General features: G+C 45.8%; 1 protein-coding gene across 1 annotated transcript in view; it reads left to right on the forward strand.

The window, feature by feature from the left end:
• The window catches only part of pcloa (piccolo presynaptic cytomatrix protein a), a 113,941-nt gene that overhangs the window by 65,856 nt on the left and 23,854 nt on the right, over window positions 1–24,231 (forward strand). The window contains 1 exon segment of the mRNA XM_042335464.1: window positions 3,029–3,154. Coding sequence (XP_042191398.1) covers window positions 3,029–3,154 — 126 coding nt within the window.

Genomic DNA, 24,231 nt, shown 5'->3' on the forward strand with positions numbered 1-24,231 from the left:
CAAGGGCAGGCAATAACAGTGCCACAGCCAAAGGAAATACATTCACACATGCATACCTAATGCAAACAACAAAAATGCAAAGCATTCTTATTTGCAGGCCAAAGTGCAAAAAAACCCAATTCACCATGTCCGCCACCACTACTGGCTTCTGTCTATTACATTGGCTGGTTATGTACGGTGCAAAAGAAGTTGAACATAAATATATATATTCGTCTGTTGTGGACGGGCGGTGCAGTTGTTCGGCTAACTGCGCTGCAAATTCGGTGATCTAAGTTGTATTTCTGGCCATGCTGACATCAGTGACGAGTGATATCGTGAGAACCCCTCCGCACCATCACCACCTCTTCACAAACCTGCACTGACTAACGCCCATGACTGACAAGGCATGGGGAGGCCTTCACACAGTGAAATTACATTATAATCTTTTTCCTATTCTTGGTTCTTTCGGTAAAGTCACGTAGAAGGAAATAATAAAATATTTTTTATATTTTTATTATTTCCCTTCTAGAATATGAATCCGTGCAGTCACGAAAGCTTTAAATCTAAAAAAACGTATTCCTATTATTATGGCGAGGCAGTGTTCATTTCAGATAATCTAAATTAACCAAAAACCGGAACTAGAAACTGGAGTTAATGCCTTATTTTAATGGATTGAAACCAAAAAGCTACCCTCTCCATGTCCGTTTGTCTCTCGGAATCTCAATTCGTCTCTCTGTAGCTCTGTCTCTCTGTAGCGCTGTCTCAGTAACTCGCAACACAAAGAAATGTTTTTTTTTTGCGTTAGATCGCGTAAATATATAAATGTGTCGTTAAACCCACCACCACCGACACAGCCAACTAGTAAGGGTTGTCACGTAAACAGAACGTGCCAATTCGTCACTAGTACAGCACACCGGTGTGTTGGAGAGCCAAGCCACAACATTTTCAGTCCGAGTACGACGTTTCGTCAATAATTACAACTAGCTTCATCAGGTGACAGACAGATTTGTGGCGGGTTTTAATGACACATTTATATATCTAACCCCAAAAAAAAAGCTCTATTACGGATGATATTGGTCGCGAAAGCCTATGTGTTAAAGACACAGAAATGTGTTTGAAGCAACTAAAACACATCTCTCTCTGCTTTGCAAATAGACATTGCACATTGGCAGTGTAGCAACATAAAGCCTCCGATGTAATCTATATTGTAAAATGCAGCCTGTATTGTAAAATAGAATATGCAGGGGATCATTGTTTAGGCTACAGGGAAGATCTTCGTTTTGCAAAATTTGTTGTTGATATTTTTTGAGCTAATATGCAAATTCAAAGTGATTAAAACCTGTTTTTTTGCAGATGGTTGACTATAAGTTAAAGTTCTGTGACCATTTTGAACGGATGGAACAATAATCAGTTCAGTTGGTTTTGGGGTAACCTGAACCATAGCCAAAAAAATTAACCCATAAAAACAAAGTTTTTCACTATAAATCCTTTATATGCGTGGCGGCTAGAGTCCTCTCGTTCTCTGGCTTGAGATGGCTGCCACCTATGGGTCAGATGATTGCCTGCCACCATTAAGCAATTGGTAATTAAATATAATTAATTTTTCCTAAAAAGTGTAAAATTTTGGGAAAATTTTTTTCACGAAAATAAATTGTCACGCACAACGAGTCTGTGTGCAAAATGTCAGCTCGATTGGATCACGGGAAGTGGGTTAAAAAACGACCGAAAGATTTGCACGGTCGTAAGCGCGCAAGCGCGCAAGCAAGCAAGTGAACTTAATAAAAAGGATTTAAAAATTAACCCGTAAAAACAAAGTTTTTCACTATAAATCCTTTATATGCGTGGCGGCTAGAGTCCTCTCGTCCTCTGGCTTGAGATGGCTGCCACCTATGGTCAGATGATTGCCTGCCACCATTAAGCAATTGGTAATTAAATATAATTATTTTTTCCTAAAAAGTGTAAAATTTTGGGAAAAAAATTTCACGAAAATAAATTGTCACGCACAACGAGTCTGTGTGCAAAATGTCAGCTCGATTGGATCACGGGAAGTGGGTTAAAAAACGACCGAAAGATTTGCACGGTCGTAAGCGCGCAAGCAAGCAAGTGAACTTAATATAAAGGATTTAAAAAATGCATCGATTCGACTCACCGGTAAGTGATACATGTGGCGAGTTTTTTTCTCTCTGGCTGGTGTTCATGCAACACTGCCAATGTTTTTTTCCTTATGGGTGCTGCGGTGGCGAGGTGATAACTACCTCGCCTGGTATGCAGGAGGTTGTGGGTTTGATCCCGACCCTGACGCCTGCTGTATATTTGAAGTTTGCATTTTCTCCCCGTGGTCATGTTGATTTTCCTCCGGGTCTCCAGTTTTTCCCTCCACATTTAGAATCTACATGCGAATTAAACGTATTTGGCTGCTATACATTTACACGTGATAAGTAACTTTGTTGAGATATCATTTTTGTCCAGATTGCTTCTACAAAAGAGCTACATAACTCCGTGGGCCTTATCTGGCAAAAAAAAAGCTGACTTGAGTTTTTTTTTGCATTTCTTTTTACACGAAGCTGCACCATAAAAATATTGAACGCGCCCCAAGTGAGTTTCCGATGTGGAATGTGTCACTGCTAGGTTACAGAAAACCTCTGTTCACCAGCAGTAAGTGGGAACCCGGTTGTTAGTCGATTGACCGATTGCTTTTCCAGAGGTAATAAACCCTTCCAAAAAAAATGTGGTCACTCAATCCACGGCTGTTTGTGGGGACACTGCTGTGTACAATCGGCTGCCGCGTTTCGCTCACAAAATACACAGTCACTACACTATACAGTGTATCCTATGAAGCGCTTTGAGACGTCTTGCAGACGTGAGAAGGCTCTGTATCAAATGCCAGGATTATTATTATTATTATTATTATACAGGGCAAATGCGGGGAGGATTAGAGTTGAGATACAGACCAGCCATGATCTAATTGCATGGCGGAACAGGCTTGAGGGGCTGAATGGCCTCCTCCTGTTTCTATGCTGCTACGTCGCTATCTCTCGTTGCTTTGCAGGCAATGGGCTGGGGATGAAGATCGTCGGTGGGAAAGAGATCCCGACCAGGAACGGGGAGATGGGAGCGTACGTGGCCAGGATCCTGCCGGGAGGCACGGCGGAACAGACCGGAATCCTTTCCGAAGGTGAGCGACGAGGCCTAGCCCAGTGTGGGCCGGGCCGGGCCGGGTCCCCAGGCAAGTTCCTGAGAGTTCCCTTTTCCCGAGCGTGTCCCGGGATCCTTAGCGTCCACCTGGACAGGTACAGACGGGGGAGTGAGCTTCAACATCTCATCCAAACTCCAACAAGGCGTCTCTCTCTCTCTCTCTCCCCCCCCCACCCCAGCGCTGCACTGGAGCATCAGCCTGGACTGTGAGCTCAACTCCCAACCTTTCTGACTCAAAGCCAACAGCACCACACATCCCCTCTAATATGACAACCGTTTGTGGGCGCCCACAAAACACACAGTCACTCCGCTTTTTACAGTCCCATCATTTAGCTTTACAAACGTCACTGTTGTTGTTGTACGTTCCGCGAAGCGTCTTCGACGACGTGATAAGGCGCGACGTCAAATGCAAAAGGATTACTTTTTTTTAACTACTACATTTATTTATCGTGATGTTTCCTTTGCCGTTTGTTTCACACAGAACCCGTTAAGTTGGGAGGTTATTCCCACACGTTCCGTGACTGTAAGTGCGAGCAGCGGAGTGCACTGTGTTTGAAAACTTTTCTGCTTTTAACCGCTTCTCTCACGAGAAACCTGAAGCCGGGGGTCCGTTTCAGATACCCGAATCGTTTCGACCGGGTGACCAAAACACCGCGATACCATTACAGTGTCTAATAAGCCTTAAAGAAACAATGACATTATTGTGTTTTTTTTTTAGATAACAGGGTAGTTATCACGACTTTTTGGTCACTCCTGCATTTTTGAATTATCCCCCCCAAAAATTCTGAAACGATTTAAGTTGCGTGCGTGCGTGTGCGCGTGCGTGTGCGAGTGCGTGTGCCGTGCTTACGAGAGCTTGTTCTCCGGTTTGCTGTCTTCAGTAATTCTGATCTGCCATCTTAGCCGCTAACGTTCCCACGAACACGGCCTCCCTCCCTTTGTCTAGTTCAAGGCCCGTCTCAAGACCCTCTACTTCGACCGCGCCTCCTACCCCCCACTGCCCCCCACTGCCCTCCTGATCCCAAACCCCCGAAAATCTGGCACTCCCCCTCTACCCCTCCGCCCTCGCCCCTTCCTTCCTCATCTTCAACTCACGCTTAAAGACCTCCCTCTTTGACCGTGCCTATGGCCACCTCATCCTCTCCCCTTCCCCCGCAGCTCGGTGTCGTGCTCTGGGACGCTATCCTGCGTGAAGGGGCGCTGTGTAAATACAAGCACGTTGCGCAGGTAAGCGAGCGCGCGACTGAACGTTTGAGCAATACGGCTGCCTGTGTGACTCTGTACCGAGCAAGCAGGGATCTTCAGCCACATCTGTCACGATTGAACCATTTATGTAAAACATCCCCGGCAGCAGGCCCTGATGGGCAATTCCTACAACCGGGGTTCCTTAAGGACACATCTCCCAAGCACCCCAATTTGCGATTTCACATCTCAAAATCCATTGGAAGAAAATCGGCGATTGGTTTGGCACTATATTCACAATGCACCGCATCACTGGACTTATTTGGGGGCATCTGTTATATCAACCTTCAATGGGCGTCCATTTTCCTGTCATTTCTCTCGTGTTTAGGAAGCCCACAGACTAAACACCGCTTGATTCATGCCAAGAAAATGGAGCGTGTGGTAGTAGGAGATCAACATTAATTTGGCTTCATTGATCGAATAGAAGAAATGTAATTTTGCGATTGCCTTGGACTATTTGTTCAAATGAAAAATGCAGTGGTCACTAAAACGTTTAAGTTAATCTGCAAAAACACTCAGAGCACAGCACTCTTGTTAATAAGGAATTAATTTATGGGGTAAAAAGTACATTTCTTCCCATTGGGAAAGTTTCCCTACGAGTTGATTGTTAACTCGTTAGGGCTATTAAAACGAGTGAAACTTTACTATGATATAACGTGGAAAATAATACATCGTGGAAAAATAATGTCACGGCTTATGTAGGTCATCATTTAATAATATTGATGATGACTTAATGATAATGATCGTAAAGCACCTAATAGAGTGGAAGTTATGTGTAATAATATTAAAACTGAATTAACCAAAAATGCAGCAATATGTATATGTGTGGAGTAATGGTAACTCATTTACATAATTTACATTTATTCAATTGGCGTTTAGGGTGAAGGGTGAAAATAATTCTCAAACAGTATTTATGTTAAATAAATTAGAGACGGCATAACTAAAATTAAAAAGGTGAGTACGATGACAATGAATGTGGCCTATGGGGTAGCTGCCAGTAGCATAAGATCAGGCAGTGCGCTATTGTTTATTCGTGGCAATGACATTAAAACTAATTATTCATCACTTCAGGCAAATTTTTACCTCGGTGAACACAATGTCTGAGCGTGGCAGCCAGCAATAATAACAGCAAAATAAACATTAGCGACAACCGGTTTGGGAATAGCCTCAACATAATAAGTAACATTGAGCTTAATTAATAAGCTTTTTATCAACAGCACAACTCATAATTAAGTTTCAAACAAATTTACACTTTCACCCACCAGCCTACCACTTATTGTTTTATTCATAAGGAGTGGCCAGAACATGTACTGTATTCTCCGAATAAAAACAGTGTTGCATCAGGGGATTATTGTGTCCATCCGTCGTGTATGGAGGGGCTGGGTGGGGAGGGAGGGGCTGGGTGGGGAGGGGAGGGTGGGGAGGGGCTGGGTGGGGAGTGTGGGGCTGGGTGGCGGGTGGGGGGGGGTGGGCTGGGTGGGAGGGGCTGGTCACCCGTGGTGCCCTTATAAAACTCAACGTTTAAACCTACTCACGCCGGCTTGTGCCGCCCTCACAGTCGAGCATATTTGCGGAATACACACGCCGCCGTTGACCCTGGCCATTGACCGAGCAAACCAACGTTCCTACCAGCTCCTCAGCAGGACAATGTGTTGTATTTATTACGCGAAGCTGCTGTGTAGCTCCCTCGCAGCAAATGTTTATGCTGTCGCCACGGACGCCCGCAAACACTGAGTGGGAGGCGAAGTTCAACAGGCTGCCTTGGTGGGAAGGTCCCGTTAAAAGGTCAGCTCGCAGCTTTCATACTGCGATGCATTCCGTCCCCTCCCTCCCTAGGAAATTACCAATCGGGTGTAGAAAAAGGTCAAAGGCAAGAACCAATGATGCCGGGATATGAAGACAAGCACGCAGGCCACTTTACACGTTGAATGGCAATGTTAAAATCAGACAATGTCAACGAGAGGTGACCCATACAACGCATGGCAAGCCATTGCAAGGTTGTCTCTGCATGATTTCTCACTGAGGTGTGTGTCTCTACAGGGACACAAAGTTAAATACATATGGGCCATTAAAAACAATGTCACTTACATCCATACCACCTTAGGGGCCTGACCTCATCAGCTTTTATGATGTTAGTTTACCTCTGGGTAGGTCTCGGTTTGGAGACCTTTAAGGAACATTTATTGACGTGGGATGTGGTATTGGTGCCTCAGTTGGGAGCACCTTTTACTTCCTTGAAACCCAGGTTACACAACAATTATTATTGTAAGATACGACCCTACATAATGATAATGATGTCCAGCTCTTTGTTAATCCGCTGCTGGATGAAGGCCTTCCCACGCCGTGTTCGTCAATGGGGTAGTTTTGACCATACTTCACCCAGGCTGGTCAGTGCAGGTTGGTGCAGGGGGGTGGGCCCAGGACTCTTTTAGATATCACTTGCCACTGATGTTAGCCGTGGTCAGGAATACAATTCAGTTTGCTAGGTTCATATATAGAATATAAATACATTTCACATTCTGGCTTGAACCAATCTTTGGCAGGAGAAAGTACTGATTTGTCTTAAGTGCAGCTTCAGCATTAGGGTTACAAATAGTGTTGAAAAGAATGTGGATGTACTGTAGGTGTGCAGGGTGAAAAGGGCAAACACAGTTTATCTATCACCACGGTGATTTCAATGCGTCTCTAGAACTGGCCTGATTTTTGTGTATTTTTGGGAACCAATCACCCAACACATTCTGGCGGTACTGAGCATGTTTCCGCCCTAAGATATGTTTGTGCATCAAACGTTTCCTGGCAATGTCTGATTGCGCGTCCGAATAATGAGAAAGTAATTGGGCATAATGATTGTAATCAGGTGCATGGCAAGAGTGAATTAAGCGAAAATCAGTACAGTGGTGTTTACTTATATAAGCGAGGACGTATTTTACCAACAAGGGGGTAATTTTTATATCAAATTAATTGGTTGTCCTCATTAAGGACATGACTATACAGTATAATATCAGCGCAGAAATTGTCTATGTATGTTGAACTTCTTTCACACCGTACGTAGCCAACCGTGCTAATCGGAGGTGCGGGGGAAGGACAACAAACGAAACACAAAAAGCAACAGACTTTTGAAATAAATGCCATGTGAAATACCAAAAAAATATAAGATTTTGACCAAGCAGCACCATGGCTATGTAGAACACGCTGTTTGAAATTAAAGGCGACATCCATGCCGTATTGGCTAAAAATATTTCAAACGAGATGAACATTTTATTAGTGATTTTTTTTCACCCCCCCCACCCCCGCTGCAGTCGTCTGAGCTTTATTTATTCGTGACGCGAGCCATTAATTTCACAGCAATTTTTATGAACACCACTGAACATCGGCACATGAAGCTGCATCCACTGCCAAATGTGATTAAAAAGCCCTCGATATATCAGACAGTAGACACACCAGCACACCGTGAGAACGCCAGCCACCACAAAGCTGAGTAGAATTTCTGGAAATTAATTTCACTATTTTGTTATTTCGCAAAGCTTTTTCAAATGTTGCACTATGAAAAATGTTACACTGCCACAATCGGTTTACATTGAGCTTGCAAACGAGCAATTTCCACCTCACAGAAATGCCTTAGAATGATTTATGTTTTGCACAACCATCTCAGATTTAATACCGTTTTTGTTGCTGTTTTTAAATAAATTCGCGAGGGTATGGAGTCAAATCGCCAAGCGCACTGGTCTAAAATACCGGGGGCATTCCTCCGAACGTAACCTTCAAGGCGAAGCCTCTTCCCCTGAACGGCCATTTCGCTGACACTGCTGGCCACTGTTGCTCGGGCAACGCGTGCACATACTCCCTAGAATATAGTTCTTCTTTAATATGCAACATTCAGAAATTATAATGCCATCTCAAAGCATGAAGAGGGCCGTGCAGTGAAATTGAATTACAGCCCCTAATGCTGTTACAGCAATATTGTTCTAAATTAGAGACGTAATACGATTATTCCACTGCCAAGCAGAACATTCTAGTGTAACGCTCACAATTGACACCGCTCAAAGAGAGAGAGGGGGGGGGGGAAACAAAACAAAAACATTATTGGATTATTTTGAACGAGAAGCATAGATTCAGGATGATGATTATAGTATGAGATTATTCATCCGCGAGATTTATGCCACAGCTTGAGCAGAAAAACACCGGATCAAGTACTGACGAGCATCTTCTTGGTTCTTTCGGTAAAGTCACGTAAAAGGGAAATAATAAAATAATATAAAATAAAACATAATAATAATTCTCACGACGTTTCGGCCACAACGCAAGCAGCCGTCCTCAAGTGAAGAACAGGTCTGTCGTGAGAATTATTATGTTTTATTTTTTATTATTTTATTATTCCCTTCTACGTGACTTTACCGAAAGAACCAAGAAGATGAATCCCTGCAGTCACGAAGCTTTAAATCGAAATCTATACTGACGAGCAGTCTCAACCAGGTATAAACACAGGACTGAGCCCCTTCTGTTGCCTACGATATGAGGTGGTGGTTCTTCCCCTGGCAGTGTTTATGGCACTGGTGTGTTAAGACACCAATTACACAGGTGTTTGAAGACACCTGCCACCTTGTGCTTGCTATTCACCAAACAATTATAGAAATCAACGTGTTATTGAGAGACTACATTGTACAAGCTGCCACAAACTATAAATCACATTTTTTTTATTGTTCTGAAAATGCCCATAAGCCAACACATTGGCTAATTTATGTTTGACTTAAGACAGTGCTATTAATGATTAACAAAGGTAAATTACTTGAAATATGCCTGCTGCCAATTCAGTTGCCAAAACATTACCTCGTATTTTACCTCACATGTAATTAAAAAAAAAGGATTAAATTCAGAAACGTTAAACGGTATTAGACAGTAACTACTTTAACAGCAATAAAACAAACACATTCCTGCGGAGGGAGCTGGTAGGAACGTTGGTTGCTCGGTCAATGGCCAGGGTCAATGGCCAGGGTCAACGGCGGCGTGGTGTATTCCGCAAATATGCCCGACTGTGAGGGCGGGCACAAGCCGGTGTGAGTAGGTTAAACGTTGAGTTTTATAAGGGCACCACGGGTGACCAGCCCCTCCCACCCTCCAGCCCTCACCCCCACCCCACCACCCACCCTACCCGCCCCCACCCTCCCCCTCACCTCCTCCCCCCCAGCCCTCCCTCACCCAGCGCACCCTTCCACCCCCCACCCTCCGCCCCCACCCTCCCGCCACCCACTCCCACCCCCAGCCCTCCTCCCCACCCTCCCCCCCACGCCTCCCGCCCTCCCCTCCCCCCCAGCCCTCACCGCCCCCACCCAGCTCCTCCCACCCTCCCCTCAATGATCAATATGTAATTGATTTATGATAATCACAGGAACAATTTGTGGCCTGAATATAACAAACCGTGCTCGGCGAGGATTACTTTAATTCGACTGCCCGCCCGGCGTCCCAAGCAGTCATCAGCTGAGCCTGATGCGACAAGAGTCTGAGTTGTAGACATTTCAACGTGGTACAGAGTTCAAGCTGATGCTGGATAAATTGCAGAAAGCAGATTCTACTCGACATTGACCACGGGATGCTCGTCGCACACATGTGCTATGCACCACATTCAAATCAGGTAATTTAAAACCGCAGCACGTAGGTGAAACTGTTTTGCTTGATTGAACACATCAATATAGGTTGACATACTGTGCTGATAACACTGAGGTAAAATGTGAGATTGTTGAATAAATTAAGTGCCAGACTTGGCCTTGATTTATTGATTGCAAATCGTTTAGCCAAAGAAATCGACTGCAATGTAATACAATTTAAAACGAGGCACATTTAACATCGAATTCATTTAGTTTATAAATACTGAGAAAAGGGAAGTAATAATACATTGCTTATTTTGCTTGAAAGTTTCTTTTACATTTTTTTATCATATTTTAAATAATGATGGTGATTTTCTAAAATTGTCTTGACCATGCTGCTAAGGTGGCCTTGCAATCGATCTCCTGGCGTGGCAGCTGAAACAAGTTTGGAAGAGTAGACCAAAACGTCCTTTCTGCAGGGATCTCTAGAGCTTTCTATATCAAAGGCCCTCCCGACAGCAGTGGTGCCAGCGAGTAATTGCAGGGCTGCACCTTTACCACCTTTGTACTACGCTTCTTTAACAACATCATATTCATCATATTGCTTTAGAGTACAAAAAGAGGAATGCAATAGCACATCATTTATAACGCTTGCTCGGTGTTCATTGGCAAGTAATACATCAAATAACTACGGCAGTTTTTCTCTCTCTCTCTGATCCATCTGTGTCTTAGAGAATGAGCACCGTTGCCCACCTTCGGAAAGTTCCGTGTCGTTCGGCGCCTCCTCGGCAGGATCTGCTGGCAGTACGCCCATCTCCCCGTTCTGGTCGGGATCTCTTTCCCACCAGACGATCTTCATCCCCAGCCATTCCCTGCACGCAGAGCAGCTTGCTTCCTTAGCAAGACAGCCAAACCTCCAGCAGGTGATGCATGCTGATGACAGATGAGTAATTATCTCTCTATCTCTTGAGTTTTCATGCATAAAACACATTGCACCTGGCAGGTCAACAATCTCACAGCCAGGTGTCCTGCAATGAATTTCTTAAGGCAGTGCATTTTTATTCTTGCATCATCAAAGCTAACATTGAAGAAGGCGTACATTTGAGCGTATCTACAAAGTATTGTCTGCGTGACAGCTTGAAACCAGGCTTAGTTGCCAGAGGGCAGACTGTACAGCTGTATAGCTTTTTTTTGTAAAATGTATGTATTATGCAGTCAAATATGCCACGTCTAATATTCTCATAGCAGATCTTCCTGCACTGCATTCAGCCGTGCATTACAATTCATTCACTCATTTATGGCGGGGAGGGGGGCCCAAAAAAGGTGTTATTTGCTAATTTTGCAAAAGTAATTACCAGCAGACGGATCTTCATTCGAGTTAATGGGTGGATGCAGTATGGGACAATAATTGCGTGGTGCCAAGCAAAATAGAGCGTGGAGTACATGGCAATGACTTCTCGAGCAGCACCACAGCTGCCAGTGCCCATTTACTGCCATCCCATAAGCTGTGCTACAAAAATGGGATTTGTTCTGCTGCCTCTTTCTGCTTGGGTATATCAATCTGGCCCCGGGTGTTTAAACAACAACAAAACAAGAGCAAAAATCTATAATTATATGCATCTGATCACCATTATAGCATATTCTGCATTATGTATTTAAGACAATGTTTGGCTGGCAAACTTTGATCAACAACCTCTCAATTTCAAAATGAAGAAGCAGCACACATACAGATCAAACAGGTACAGGTAGAACGCAGCTATTAAGGCCAGCAGAGCATATGGCACATGGTGAGTAATATGGTAAGGACCATGCCTGGCTGTCTTTGTCACCGTTGAAAGTTGATGTTGATACACCCATACCAAATATTATTTTTGAAGTGCCATCAACCGCGGACAAAGGGTGTTTGTGCACAACTGTGCTGGCAGTGGCGCACAAGCACGAGTAACACAACAACAGCCACAACAAACTCAACGCACTCGTCAAATAACGCTGCTTGAAAAGAAAATGCGGACACTAAGGCTACGTTTTGGGCTATGGCCCTTCTTCACAGCACATAGGGTGGCCAGTGCTGTGAAAAATATCCATTGGGTCATTGCTCACAATCTCGCATATTATGTTTTCTATTTAAGGCAGTGTTATTGATGAATGTGTTGAGTTTTTGTTTATTTAACATTATAGACTGTTCGGGCGAGGGCTGTAGGCGAATACCTATTAATGCCAGTGCGATGCACATGCAGGTATTTGGGCAGCACCATAACTTGCCGTCTTTTGACTTCCAACTGCTGACATTTGCGCACCATCCGGGTACTCATTCATAGCTCAAGTGACTTAGCAGAGGCCCATGACAGTTTGAGGTGCCACATTTCACCGATTTTTATTCACTGCAGGGAATCAAATCCAGGTCACCAGGGACATAATCACTGCACCACCGCTCGCTACCATGCGCCAAACTGTGGGCTCGTCACCGCTATTTAGAACAACAAAAATAAACAATCTCTCCCCGCCACAAAGTTGCCGAGCGAAAAATCATTCCAGTCTATTGATGATCGAGGGGTGGCAATGTTTGCAGCATCGGCTCGTCAGTGGAGGAACGACAGCTGGTTCGAAATGCAGAATTCCCAGGGTCCGCCTCCGGGTCATGGCTAGGAGCAGGACGAGAGCTATAGTCGGGCCCACCTGACATGCTGTGGTCCTTGGCGTCTTGTTGAAGCTGCACTCTGGCGTGCGGGAAATCGTAGCTCTGCGGGGGGTCGCTGATCTGACAAGGCACATCGTTCAGCGCGGCGCGACCGCAGGCAACGGTGGGTTATAGCGTGCGTGCGTGCGGTGACAACGGCCGCTACAGAAAACGTCCAAGAAAGCAAGGGAGATCCAATGCGCCTAACGTGATTCACGTTGCAAGAGTTATAATTATAATAATTATTCAAATGGAGAATGCGCATTTCATCCTAGGATCCCAATGCGCAATGCACGGAAAGCAGGATACAAAAACAGAACCAGGACAACCGACCAAACTAAAGGAAGGCCGGTTTAAAGAGATGGGTTTTAAAGGAGACTTAAATATATCTACCGACTCTGATTTCCTGATTTCAAGTTGCAAGGCGTCCAGCAGCTTTGGGTGCCACGCTAACAAAAGCCTGATCGCCAAAAGAGCGCAACCTAGATGGCATTAATAAACAAACATGTTTTACGCACATGTTACATAATGCACGTGTCTTCTTGGTTCTTTCGGTAAAGTCACGTAGAAGGGAAGTAATAAAATAATAAAAAATAAACATAATAAAATAATTCTCACGACGTTTCGGCCACAACACAAGCAGCCGTCCTCAGGTGAAGACCAGGTCTGTCGAGGCGACAGTGTCTGATCTGACAAGGCACATCGTTTCATTTAGACGCTGTCGCCTCGACAGACCTGGTCTTCACCTGAGGACGGCTGCTTGCGTTGTGGCCGAACGTCGTGAGAATTATATTTTATGTTTTATTTTTATTTTTATTACTTCCCTTCTACGTGACTTCACCGAGTGAACCAAGAAGATGAATCCCTGCAGTCACGAAAGCTTTAAATCGAAATTTAATGCACGTGTGTTACATAATACATGTGCGTGTGGGTTATATGTAGGGCCCAAATGTTTCACGTGATAATTGTGACCATTTACAGAGCATTTTTAGTAAACTGTACTGCTGGGTGGATGAATGCCTCCCGATGCCACGCAGCTCATTGGAGGTCATGTGAATATACTTCACTACGCAGGCCAGCGCACATTGAAGGGAGGGGAACTGATAGGATTCAGTTTCAGTTTCATTTATTAGGAATAACCCTGTGAGCCATGCAGCTCTTGACGCGGGTGCAACCGAGGATTGGTTCAGATATCAGCTGTGGCCAGGAATCAAATTAAAATTGTTGGGTTCATACCACAGCGCAAACCATTTATACATTTTAGCTTCTGTGTGTATATACATATATATTTGCCTTGCAAGACCATAAGGGATGGAGATGGCTTAGGGATGCTTTATCCAGCAGGTGATAAATCATGGCTGATGATGATTTATATACACGTGTGCATATTTAGCCAGGGAGCACAATTGACGTGCAACATCAACTTAAATGTCGTTTCTAAAGTCATTTTTTTTTAAATTTGTTTTACCAGGTCAGGCCCACTGGGCTATATAGCTCTTTTTTCAGAAGCGACCTGGCCACAAATGAGTGCTGAACGAATTGCTTATCATGTGGAATTGTACAGCAGCCAAATACTCTAAACGCATATTTCTAAATGTGGTGGGAAAAACTGGAGGACCCGGAGAAAAATCCACGCGACCGCGAGAACATGCAAAATCCAAATATACAGCAGCAGGCGTCATTGTCAGGATCGAACCCACGACTTCCTGCACACCAGGCGAGGTAGATAACATTTCGCCACCATGACCATTGGGGTCAAAGCACAAAAGCCAATACATATAGGATATTGGCGATGTAGCTGCCTTGGAATGGGACCAGTTATAAGGATGAATGGCCATATTCCAATTATGTTTCCTGTACCACACATGCCTTGTTGCCCTTTGAGGAGCATCACCCCTCTCCCACCAAAGTTTAAAGCTTCTCATTTTCACCGCCATCTATTGGTGGGCTTTATCAGTCTCATCACATTTCACGAAAGTGAAAACAGCTCAGGTAGCCCCTTCGTATAGGGGTGCACATGCTCATCAAGCCCTAACTTTAACCTGGTTTTACCCATCGCACTGACCATGTAGGCTCAATATAGGTCCAATATTGATGTAGTGTGAGATTGTGGTGACAAAGCTGCTGTACACTGTGTACGCAGAGGTGGTCATTTCAATGAGAATTGATCTTCATTGTTGATGAAATTCAAATTACATTCGCAATAGATTTTTATGGCAGAATTTTTTTTTTCTTCCTGCGATCGACTTTCGCTGGCGACTCTTCTGGGCTCAGTGCTGATTTCGGAGCTTATTCTCTGAGGAGTTAGCACCAGCGCCAGTCTGCAGCCACACGAGACTTCCTCCTAAGCAGGGTTAGTTAGTTGTGGCATTAAAGGGATCACGGCATCGGTAGGCACATGAGGTCTGCTGGGCCAACGCGAAGCGCACACCAGACACCGGCGCGTGCTCTACACAAACGCTCACTGTACTCACCTGCAAGGGTGGTATCCTCCATGCTTGCTTTTGGAGTGATCTTCATGGAACGAGTCACGAGGCTTATCGAACCAGTTGGTGTCTTCACGCCTCAAGTGGTATGCTTTAAAAAGTCAAAACGGAGCTCTGGGGTAAGTGGGGACGGGGGCACGGTCCTCGGTAAGGAGCCGCGTTGCGCGAGCACACGCAAAACGGACACCTCCAATCTGGGGAGGGCGCGCATGCAGATCCGTGGCGTGATTGGTTCATGCAAAAATCCATGGCGGGGTAAAAAAAATGTGCACGTATATATATAAAAGAGCATGCAAAAGAATAGAGAGTAACAAAAAGAAAGTGGTGTGAAGACATATTTTCAAGTATATTTTTTTTAATACAACAGAGAAAAAAAATAAAAATCTGCAGCATGAATGATCGCGTTTTTTTCTTCAGCAATTCTTGCATTTCATATGAGGTAGCTTGTGCTTTGTTTTCAAATCGAATGAAAGTTTGTCCAAAGTAATTTCGCTGTAGTCATGCGCAACTAAACGTTGCACACACGCCGATCCGCAGATTTGTTGAGGAGGCGCATGCAGTCCAGCAGCAAAACAGGAAGAAGAAAAAAGGAAAAAAGAAGCAAAACACAGAGAAAGTAAAAAAAAAGCACATCCAGGGTGGCATTTTGAAGCAGTCGCTGACCCATCCGCGTGCATCCGGCCTCGGGCGGCAGAGCCGTGTCTGGCGCGGCACACATTCCCCCGCTCAGTTACCTTCGCTGTCCGACATGGCGTGCTGCAGGTCGTCCAGGATGTACGCCACGTCGCGGTCGTAGCTACGCCGGTGCAGCTCCTTGATGTGCTGCTGCACTTCGGGCAGCGAGTGGCTTGAGCCAAACTGCTCACGCGTGTCGGCTGAGATGGGCGGCAGGGGCCCCGCGGCCGCCCGCGCCATGCCCATGGGCTGGCCCACGGGACTCAGAGGGCTCTCTTCCTCGAGTTCTGGGCTACGATGGGGATCCTCCCCTTGCTTTGGCTGATGATGAGATTGGGCGGCTTGCACCTCAGTTTCACCCCGGCGGCTCCCGGCACGTACGAGCTCATGTCCAGCGTCCCATCTTTGGCCCCCGTCGTCGCCGCCGCCGCGGCCTGCAGCTCGTGCTTAGTCATGGTCAGGTCGAGCCCGTGAACCGACGATGGCCGGAGCGGGTCAGCTCGATGCCGTACACGGACGAGGGCCGAGAACCGGCGCCTTCCATCCTGTAAATGGACGATGGCCTCGATTTTACTGCAGTCGAGCCCGTAGACGGACGTCGGCCTGGATCTGCTGCTGTCCATACCGTACACAGACGAGGGTCTCGACCTGCTGTCTCCAGGCCGTATGCAGACGTGGGCCTTGAGCGGGTGCTCTCCATGCTGTAGACTGAAGCGGGCCGAGATCTTGTGACGTCCAGACCATAAACGGACGACGGTCGCGATCGGTTGCTTTCGAGGCTGTACACCGACCTTGGCCGAGAGCGAGTGCCGGTGCTGCTCAATAAGTCAAGCTCGTTCGTGTGTCCCCTCGTCGTGAGCACCGAGAGCTTCTGCTGCTCCTGGATATTCTTCCTGAGGCCGTACGTGATGTCTCCCTGCAGCTTCTTGGCTCGCATCACAACGGTGGATGCCGCCTCCGTGGCCGGAGTCGTGGTTAAATAGGAGGGAAATTCAGACTCGACGTCTTTGGCTTCCTCAATTGGAGAGAACTTGGAGACCCTATGCTCGACGCCCAGCTTTCTGGATTTCAGCTGCTTGTTTCGAAACAACGGCCGGCATCAGCTGCTTCGCAGCTTCCTTTTCCAATGTGATCCTGCCGATGCTGTAGCGATCTGACTTCGAGGGTGCCTGTATTTCACGTCGCCATGGTAGAGCGTGGCGGTTCCTAGTGATCCAGAGGGTCAGACCCCCTCTGAAAACTCCTGCTTAATCTGCTGCTTCAACAGCTTGAGCTCGTAGGGATCTTTCATCGACTCGTCGTCGATTTTCCTGTGCATGTGTGACCTCGGCGTGCTCGACGTGCTTATGTAGTCGCTGATGTCCGACATCCTCTTTGGTCCCTGGAGTGATGTAGCGACGCTCCACTCTGTGCGTGCCCCCCAAGCTGAACGTGCCCCCGAATGGCCGCGCCTTTCGTGAGCTCGTTAATGTCGTCGATCATCACGTAGTTGCGCGCCGCCTGGTGCTCGAGATCTGCGTAGAATGACTCAGCGGAAATGCTCGACATGGGGCTGCTGGCCATGCTTCCCCTCTCCTCCAGCGCAGCCGAAGGTCAAGGTTGTCGTACATCTCGACCGCCGACGTGGGCGACATTAGCAGAGGGTGGCTCTGCTGCAGCAACTCGTAGTTGGCCTTCAGCTTGGGGTCCAAGTTGATCAGCTGGGAATGCCGGGGCTTCTGCGCGAAGTGCGGCTGGTGGTGCGGGTGCATCGTGTGGCCCTGCGCATAGTAGGACGTGCCCGGCGTGGCTTGATACCCAGGCTGAGGGCCCGTGGCCATCTGGAAGCTCGTCGTGTGGTAGGGAGCGTGATGGCTTCCCAATGTCGGGTAGGTGGTGGTCAGGTAATCTGCCTGGTGGCTGGGCATCGGCTGGAAACTTGTGGCCTGATAACCAGCTAGGTGGCCGCCCAAGGTAGGGAAAGGGGTGGTCTGATAGCCCGACTGGTGCATCGGCAGGGTTTGGTAGCTGGTGGTCTGATACCCGGCCTGCGTTGTGGAAATGGTCTGGTGGCTCGTCGTCTGGTACGCGGGGCGGTGCGCTTCCAACGTGCTGTAGCCTGCGGCCTGTGACCGATAGGGACCGGCTGAGTCTGATAAAGCGGCTGCGGCTGGTAGGGCGCCTGCTGCAGGTACGAATTACTCGGCTGCGTGGTGGCGCCGGGGGTGTGCGAGAACTCGATGTTGAGCGAGTGGCGTGCGTTCGGAGCCAGGTACTGGGCGTACTGGTGCTGCGGCGCCGTCCTTGGCCGCTCGCCCTGGCGGCCGCCCTCCGCCACGGTGCCACGGATGTTGCTGACCTCGCTGTCGGACATGTAGTCGCGGTCCTCGGCGACGCCCCGCAGGTAGGCCCTCTCCCTCTTCTCGCGCTCCTTCAGCAGGGCGTCCTTCCGCCGGTTGATGCCCATCTCCAGGTAGCGAAGCTTGGCGTCGATCTCCTTCTCCTCCTCGTCCAGCTCCGCCTGCCTCTTGCGCAGCTTCGACGACTCCTTCTCCACAATCTCGAGCTCGCGGTCGATGTCCTGGATGAGCTTGGCACGGGCCATGGTGCTCGTGCGCCCGATTCGCTTGCGCGGGATGGACGCGACGAACGAGAGCGAGTTTGCGGAGCTGGGTGCCGGCGCGTCCTCCGGAGGGGGGTTGGGCAGCGTCCGCTTGACTTTCTTGCTCTGAGCCAGGGCCGCCGCTGCCGCCGCCGCCGTCGATTGCTGCGTGGGTTTGATCTGGAATGAAAGGGGGCGTTCGTTCACAAGAGCACGGCGTGCGACGTGAGGGCACAATTAATACTGCACACCGCTCCACGATTCCTCTCGCCGGAAACGGTTCAACGGCTAACGAGGGGCGGGTTCGGTGCACATGACGATAATCCAGCTCTACGGAGATGCGGTCGGGAATCGTGTTCTGATCATGTGCGCAATATGCCCGATTTGGAACAGCGTGTTATCAAATGCAGGAGGCAGCGGAGCAAATACGTTGCCGACCTATTTGAGCGCTGCCAAATTATTTATTTGTTTTTCTCCTTCCTGTGCACGCATGCGTTCCTTCAAAGTATTTCAGTTTCACACCACACACCTCGTTAAATTGGGTCACATCCCACAGAGCAGCCTCACGATAAAATATTGATGCTCAGTGAAGTTTCCCTGGATAATTATAACTGTTATACCTACATTAATTGTGAAAATCCGAAGTGGTGTGGAATTATCTCACTGGCCATTCAATACCTCCAGAATTCCCTGTCATTACCCTGATGTAGCCATTGCCTACTCCAACTATAAACTGTTGCTCAATATGCCCGGTAGATTTCAATGACACGCAGCAATGCACATTTAAAATTGACATTGTAAGAATTATTTTGCACCACGTATCGCCATTAACTTGTGGCTGAGCCAATTTCTTCCAACAGCAATCACCATTAAACTAACATGTGCACCGTGATGAATTTATTTTCAATGCATAGAGTAAATGAACCATAAAATTAACCAACTTCCTATAGTTTAAAAATAAGACCAACACATTCCCCAATGTTATATTATGTCGATAGCAAAACATGCACACTCTCATTGCATTTGTTATTGGTAACTGAGAGCAAAGTGAAAAAGTGTTGAATAAATAAACACGTCTTTCTTCCTGTGTATTAAATGGAAATTATTAATTATCGCGCTAACTGCAAAACCGTTGAACATTCTGCCAGCTACCTGTCGGCACCATGCAGTTGTAATCTCGGATATTTTACTGTAATTGTTTTTTTTTAAGGCAAAACATGAAATCATTTAGACTCCAGGTCACGATCACCATTGATTTTCCGAGAAAACAAATATATTCTAAACCAATCGATATCCTGTCTGCATTCGATCAGTGCTTATTAAGCCCTTTTTAATTTACAGGTGCTACAAACCGACCTTGCTGCCATTGAGCACGTACACGCTAGTTGATTAAATGAAATTCATGTGAGTTAGTGCACTTCAATGCTTCATCGTCGTCTTCATTAGATGTGTTATGTTATTTTCACAGCATTATGGAACACAGTTTTAAACCTGACAATATATTTTAAAACCTGGTCTCTCACCATAAAATGTGTTTTAGTGATTAAGAAAAGGTATACAATTATGAATCTCACATAGAGAGTAAATCTTCTCTTTAAGGTGGAGTTCAATGGTATAAGCCCGCAGCAGATGATCATCAGCCATTGTGATCATCTGATCCGACCATTTACTGCAAGATCCGACCATGTCTGTCCAGTGCTCGCCGAGCTCCATTGGCTTATGGTTGCCGAACAAATAGATGATAAGGTCGCCCTCGTTACACATAAAGTGCTTGCCACAAATAAACCACAATACCTTGTTGATCTCATCAATGAGCATACACCATCATGCGAACTCCGGTCATCCTTGCAGCGTCTTTTGGCTGGCCCTCGAACAAAAATGGCCACTGCATCGTGTGCATTCAGATGAGCTGCGACCATCTAGAACGCTCTTCCTTCCGATATTAGGAAGCCACTGGAGCTATGCACTTTTTAATCATCTAGATTGAAAACTCATTTCTTTAGAACTGCTTTTTGTGTTTAATTTGTTGTCCTTCTCCCGCACATCCGATTAGCACAGTTGGCTACGTACGGTTCGAAAGAAGTTCAACGTACATACACACATGATCTATCCACTGCTAAATGAAGACCTCCCCAATCTGTCATCATCCCCCATGATCGCGCGATGTAACAATCCGTTTAGTTCTTGCACACGCACAAGCTGATGCCAGCACTCTAATGTGCTATGAAGAAGGGCCATTGCTCAAAATGTTGCCAATTTTAGAGAAATATTTATTTTCAGGCCGCAGTGTTATTGACAAATGTATTGAGTTCATTGGGATATGGTAATTTTTCGTGCAGCAATTGATGGCAAACCAATATTCACCTTTCAAGCAGCTGCACCATGGCTAACTCCGCCACTAAATGGGCCTTCCAGATCAGTGCCTGTCCGCTTCGATATGTGCGCCAGTTACTGCACCCACCCCGCGCTTACATCCACCAACATAATTTCACTCTGACTTAATTACATTTACAACACAATTTGGGTTTGGATGCATCCAGTTAACTTTTAGCGAGATCCTGATGGATGGGCGACATCTGATCATGGTCAATTATTTGTAAATGCAGGCGAATTTAAACTTGCGTTCTCTGCACGCGCGTGCCTCCGACAGAAAATAAGCAACGAGCATAATGAAGAGCGCTCACTTATAGCGCTGCCCATCGTTGCTCCGAATAACAATCAACACCACCAATATGTATCTCAGTGGCAGCTGTCACTAGAGCTGCCGTATATTAAAATGAAAATATCTATAAAAAATAACTTTTGACTTGCAGCTGGAAGTACTGAAAGGATTCGTAATGGAATCCCTCTTTGCATTGTGATATTATAATTGCAGCTCAAGTCGTGGACGAGGTGCGTCTGAACAGAAAATGCCACTTAATCTGCAGGAATTATAAGGTCCTGCTGCGTGCATCAATGTGAAAAAGACGCATCAGTGTGCGCGTATGGTTTGCCAGGCAAAGGTGGCACAAACATCCTTCAATTTGGCATCAGAGAGAGAGAGATGCAATTGAGGCTTTCAGGCAGCGCAGTCGGTTCTGCCCAAGATTGACGCTGTATTAAACCCAACTAAACCAGGGCACATGTCATAGGTATGGCCTCCCTACCTCCCTCTCTCTCTCTAAGAGCCATTACAGCTTCCAGGAACCCATCCCAAGGGCAGGCAATAACAGTGCCACAGCCAAAGGAAATACATTCACACATGCATACCTAATGCAAACAACAAAAATGCAAAGCATTCTTATTTGCAGGCCAAAGTGCAAAAAAACCCAATTCACCATGTCCGCCACCACTACTGGCTTCTGTCTATTACATTGGCTGGTTATGTACGGTGCAAAAGAAGTTGAACATAAATATATATATTCGTCTGTTGTGGACGGGCGGTGCAGTTGTTCGGCTAACTGCGCTGCAAATTCGGTGATCTAAGTTGTATTTCTGGCCATGACTGACATCAGTGACGAGTGATATCGTGAGAACCCCTCCGCACCATCACCACCTCTTCACAAACCTGCACTGACTAACGCCCATGACTGACAAGGCATGGGGAGGCCTTCACACAGTGAAATTACATTATAATCTTTTTCCTATTCTTGGTTCTTTCGGTAAAGTCACGTAGAAGGAAAATAATAAAATATTTTTTATATTTTTATTATTTCCCTTCTAGAATATGAATCCGTGCAGTCACGAAAGCTTTAAATCTAAAAAAAACGTATTCCTATTATTATGGCGAGGCAGTGTTCATTTCAGATAATCTAAATTAACCAAAAACCGGAACTAGAAACTGGAGTTAATGCCTTATTTTAATGGATTGAAACCAAAAAGCTACCCTCTCCATGTCCGTTTGTCTCTCGAATCTCAATTCGTCTCTCTGTAGCTCTGTCTCTCTGTAGCGCTGTCTCAGTAACTCGCAACACAAAGAAATGTTTTTTTTTGCGTTAGATCGCGTAAATATATAAATGTGTCGTTAAAACCCACCACCACCCGACACAGCCAACTAGTAAGGGTTGTCACGTAAACAGAACGTGCCAATTCGTCACTAGTACAGCACACCGGTGTGTTGGAGAGCCAAGCCACAACATTTTCAGTCCGAGTACGACGTTTCGTCAATAATTACAACTAGCTTCATCAGGTGACAGACAGATTTGTGGCGGGTTTTAATGACACATTTATATATCTAACCCCAAAAAAAAAGCTCTATTACGGATGATATTGGTCGCGAAAGCCTATGTGTTAAAGACACAGAAATGTGTTTGAAGCAACTAAAACACATCTCTCTCTCTGCTTTGCAAATAGACATTGCACATTGGCAGTGTAGCAACATAAAGCCTCCGATGTAATCTATATTGTAAAATGCAGCCTGTATTGTAAAATAGAATATGCAGGGGATCATTGTTTAGGCTACAGGAAGATCTTCGTTTTGCAAAATTTGTTGTTGATATTTTTGAGCTAATATGCAAATTCAAAGTGATTAAAACCTGTTTTTTTGCAGATGGTTGACTATAAGTTAAAGTTCTGTGACCATTTTGAACGGATGGAACAATAATCAGTTCAGTTGGTTTTGGGGTAACCTGAACCATAGCCAAAAAAATTAACCCATAAAAACAAAGTTTTTCACTATAAATCCTTTATATGCGTGGCGGCTAGAGTCCTCTCGTTCTCTGGCTTGAGATGGCTGCCACCTATGGGTCAGATGATTGCCTGCCACCATTAAGCAATTGGTAATTAAATATAATTAATTTTTTCCTAAAAAGTGTAAAATTTTGGGAAAATTTTTTTCACGAAAATAAATTGTCATGCACAACGATTCTGTGTGCAAAATGTCAGCTCGATTGGATCACGGGAAGTGGGTTAAAAAACGACCGAAGATTTGCACGGTCGTAAGCGCGCAAGCGCGCAAGCAAGCAAGTGAACTTAATAAAAAGGATTTAAAAATTTACCCGTAAAAACAAAGTTTTTCACTATAAATCCTTTATATGCGTGGCGGCTAAAGTCCTCTCGTCCTCTGGCTTGAGATGGCTGCCACCTATTGGTCAGATGATTGCCTGCCACCATTAAGCAATTGGTAATTAAATATAACTTATTTTTTCCTAAAAAGTGTAAAATTTGGGAAAAAAAATTTCACGAAAATAAATTGTCACGCACAACGAGTCTGTGTGCAAAATGTCAGCTCGATTGGATCACGGGAAGTGGGTTAAAAAACGACCGAAAGATTGCACGGTCGTAAGCGCGCAAGCAAGCAAGTGAACTTATATAAAGGATTTAAAAAATGCATCGATTCGACTCACCGGTAAGTGATACATGTGGCGAGTTTTTTTCTCTCTGGCTGGTGTTCATGCAACACTGCCAATGTTTTTTTCCTTATGGGTGCTGCGGTGGCGAGGTGATAACTACCTCGCCTGGTATGCAGGAGGTTGTGGGTTTGATCCCGACCCTGACGCCTGCTGTATATTTGAAGTTGCATTTTCTCCCCGTGGTCATGTTGATTTTCCTCCGGGTCCTCCAGTTTTTCCCTCCACATTTAGAATCTACATGCGAATTAAACGTATTTGGCTGCTATACATTTACACGTGATAAGTAACTTTGTTGAGATATCATTTTTGTCCAGATTGCTTCTACAAAAGAGCTACATAACTCCGTGGGCCTTATCTGGCAAAAAAAAAGCTGACTTGAGTTTTTTTTTGCATTTCTTTTTACACGAAGCTGCACCATAAAAATATTGAACGCGCCCCAAGTGAGTTTCCGATGTGGAATGTGTCACTGCTAGGTTACAGAAAA

This window comes from Callorhinchus milii, unplaced genomic scaffold, assembly GCF_018977255.1.
Source record: "Callorhinchus milii isolate IMCB2004 unplaced genomic scaffold, IMCB_Cmil_1.0 Scaffold5, whole genome shotgun sequence".
Lineage (NCBI taxonomy): Eukaryota > Metazoa > Chordata > Chondrichthyes > Chimaeriformes > Callorhinchidae > Callorhinchus > Callorhinchus milii.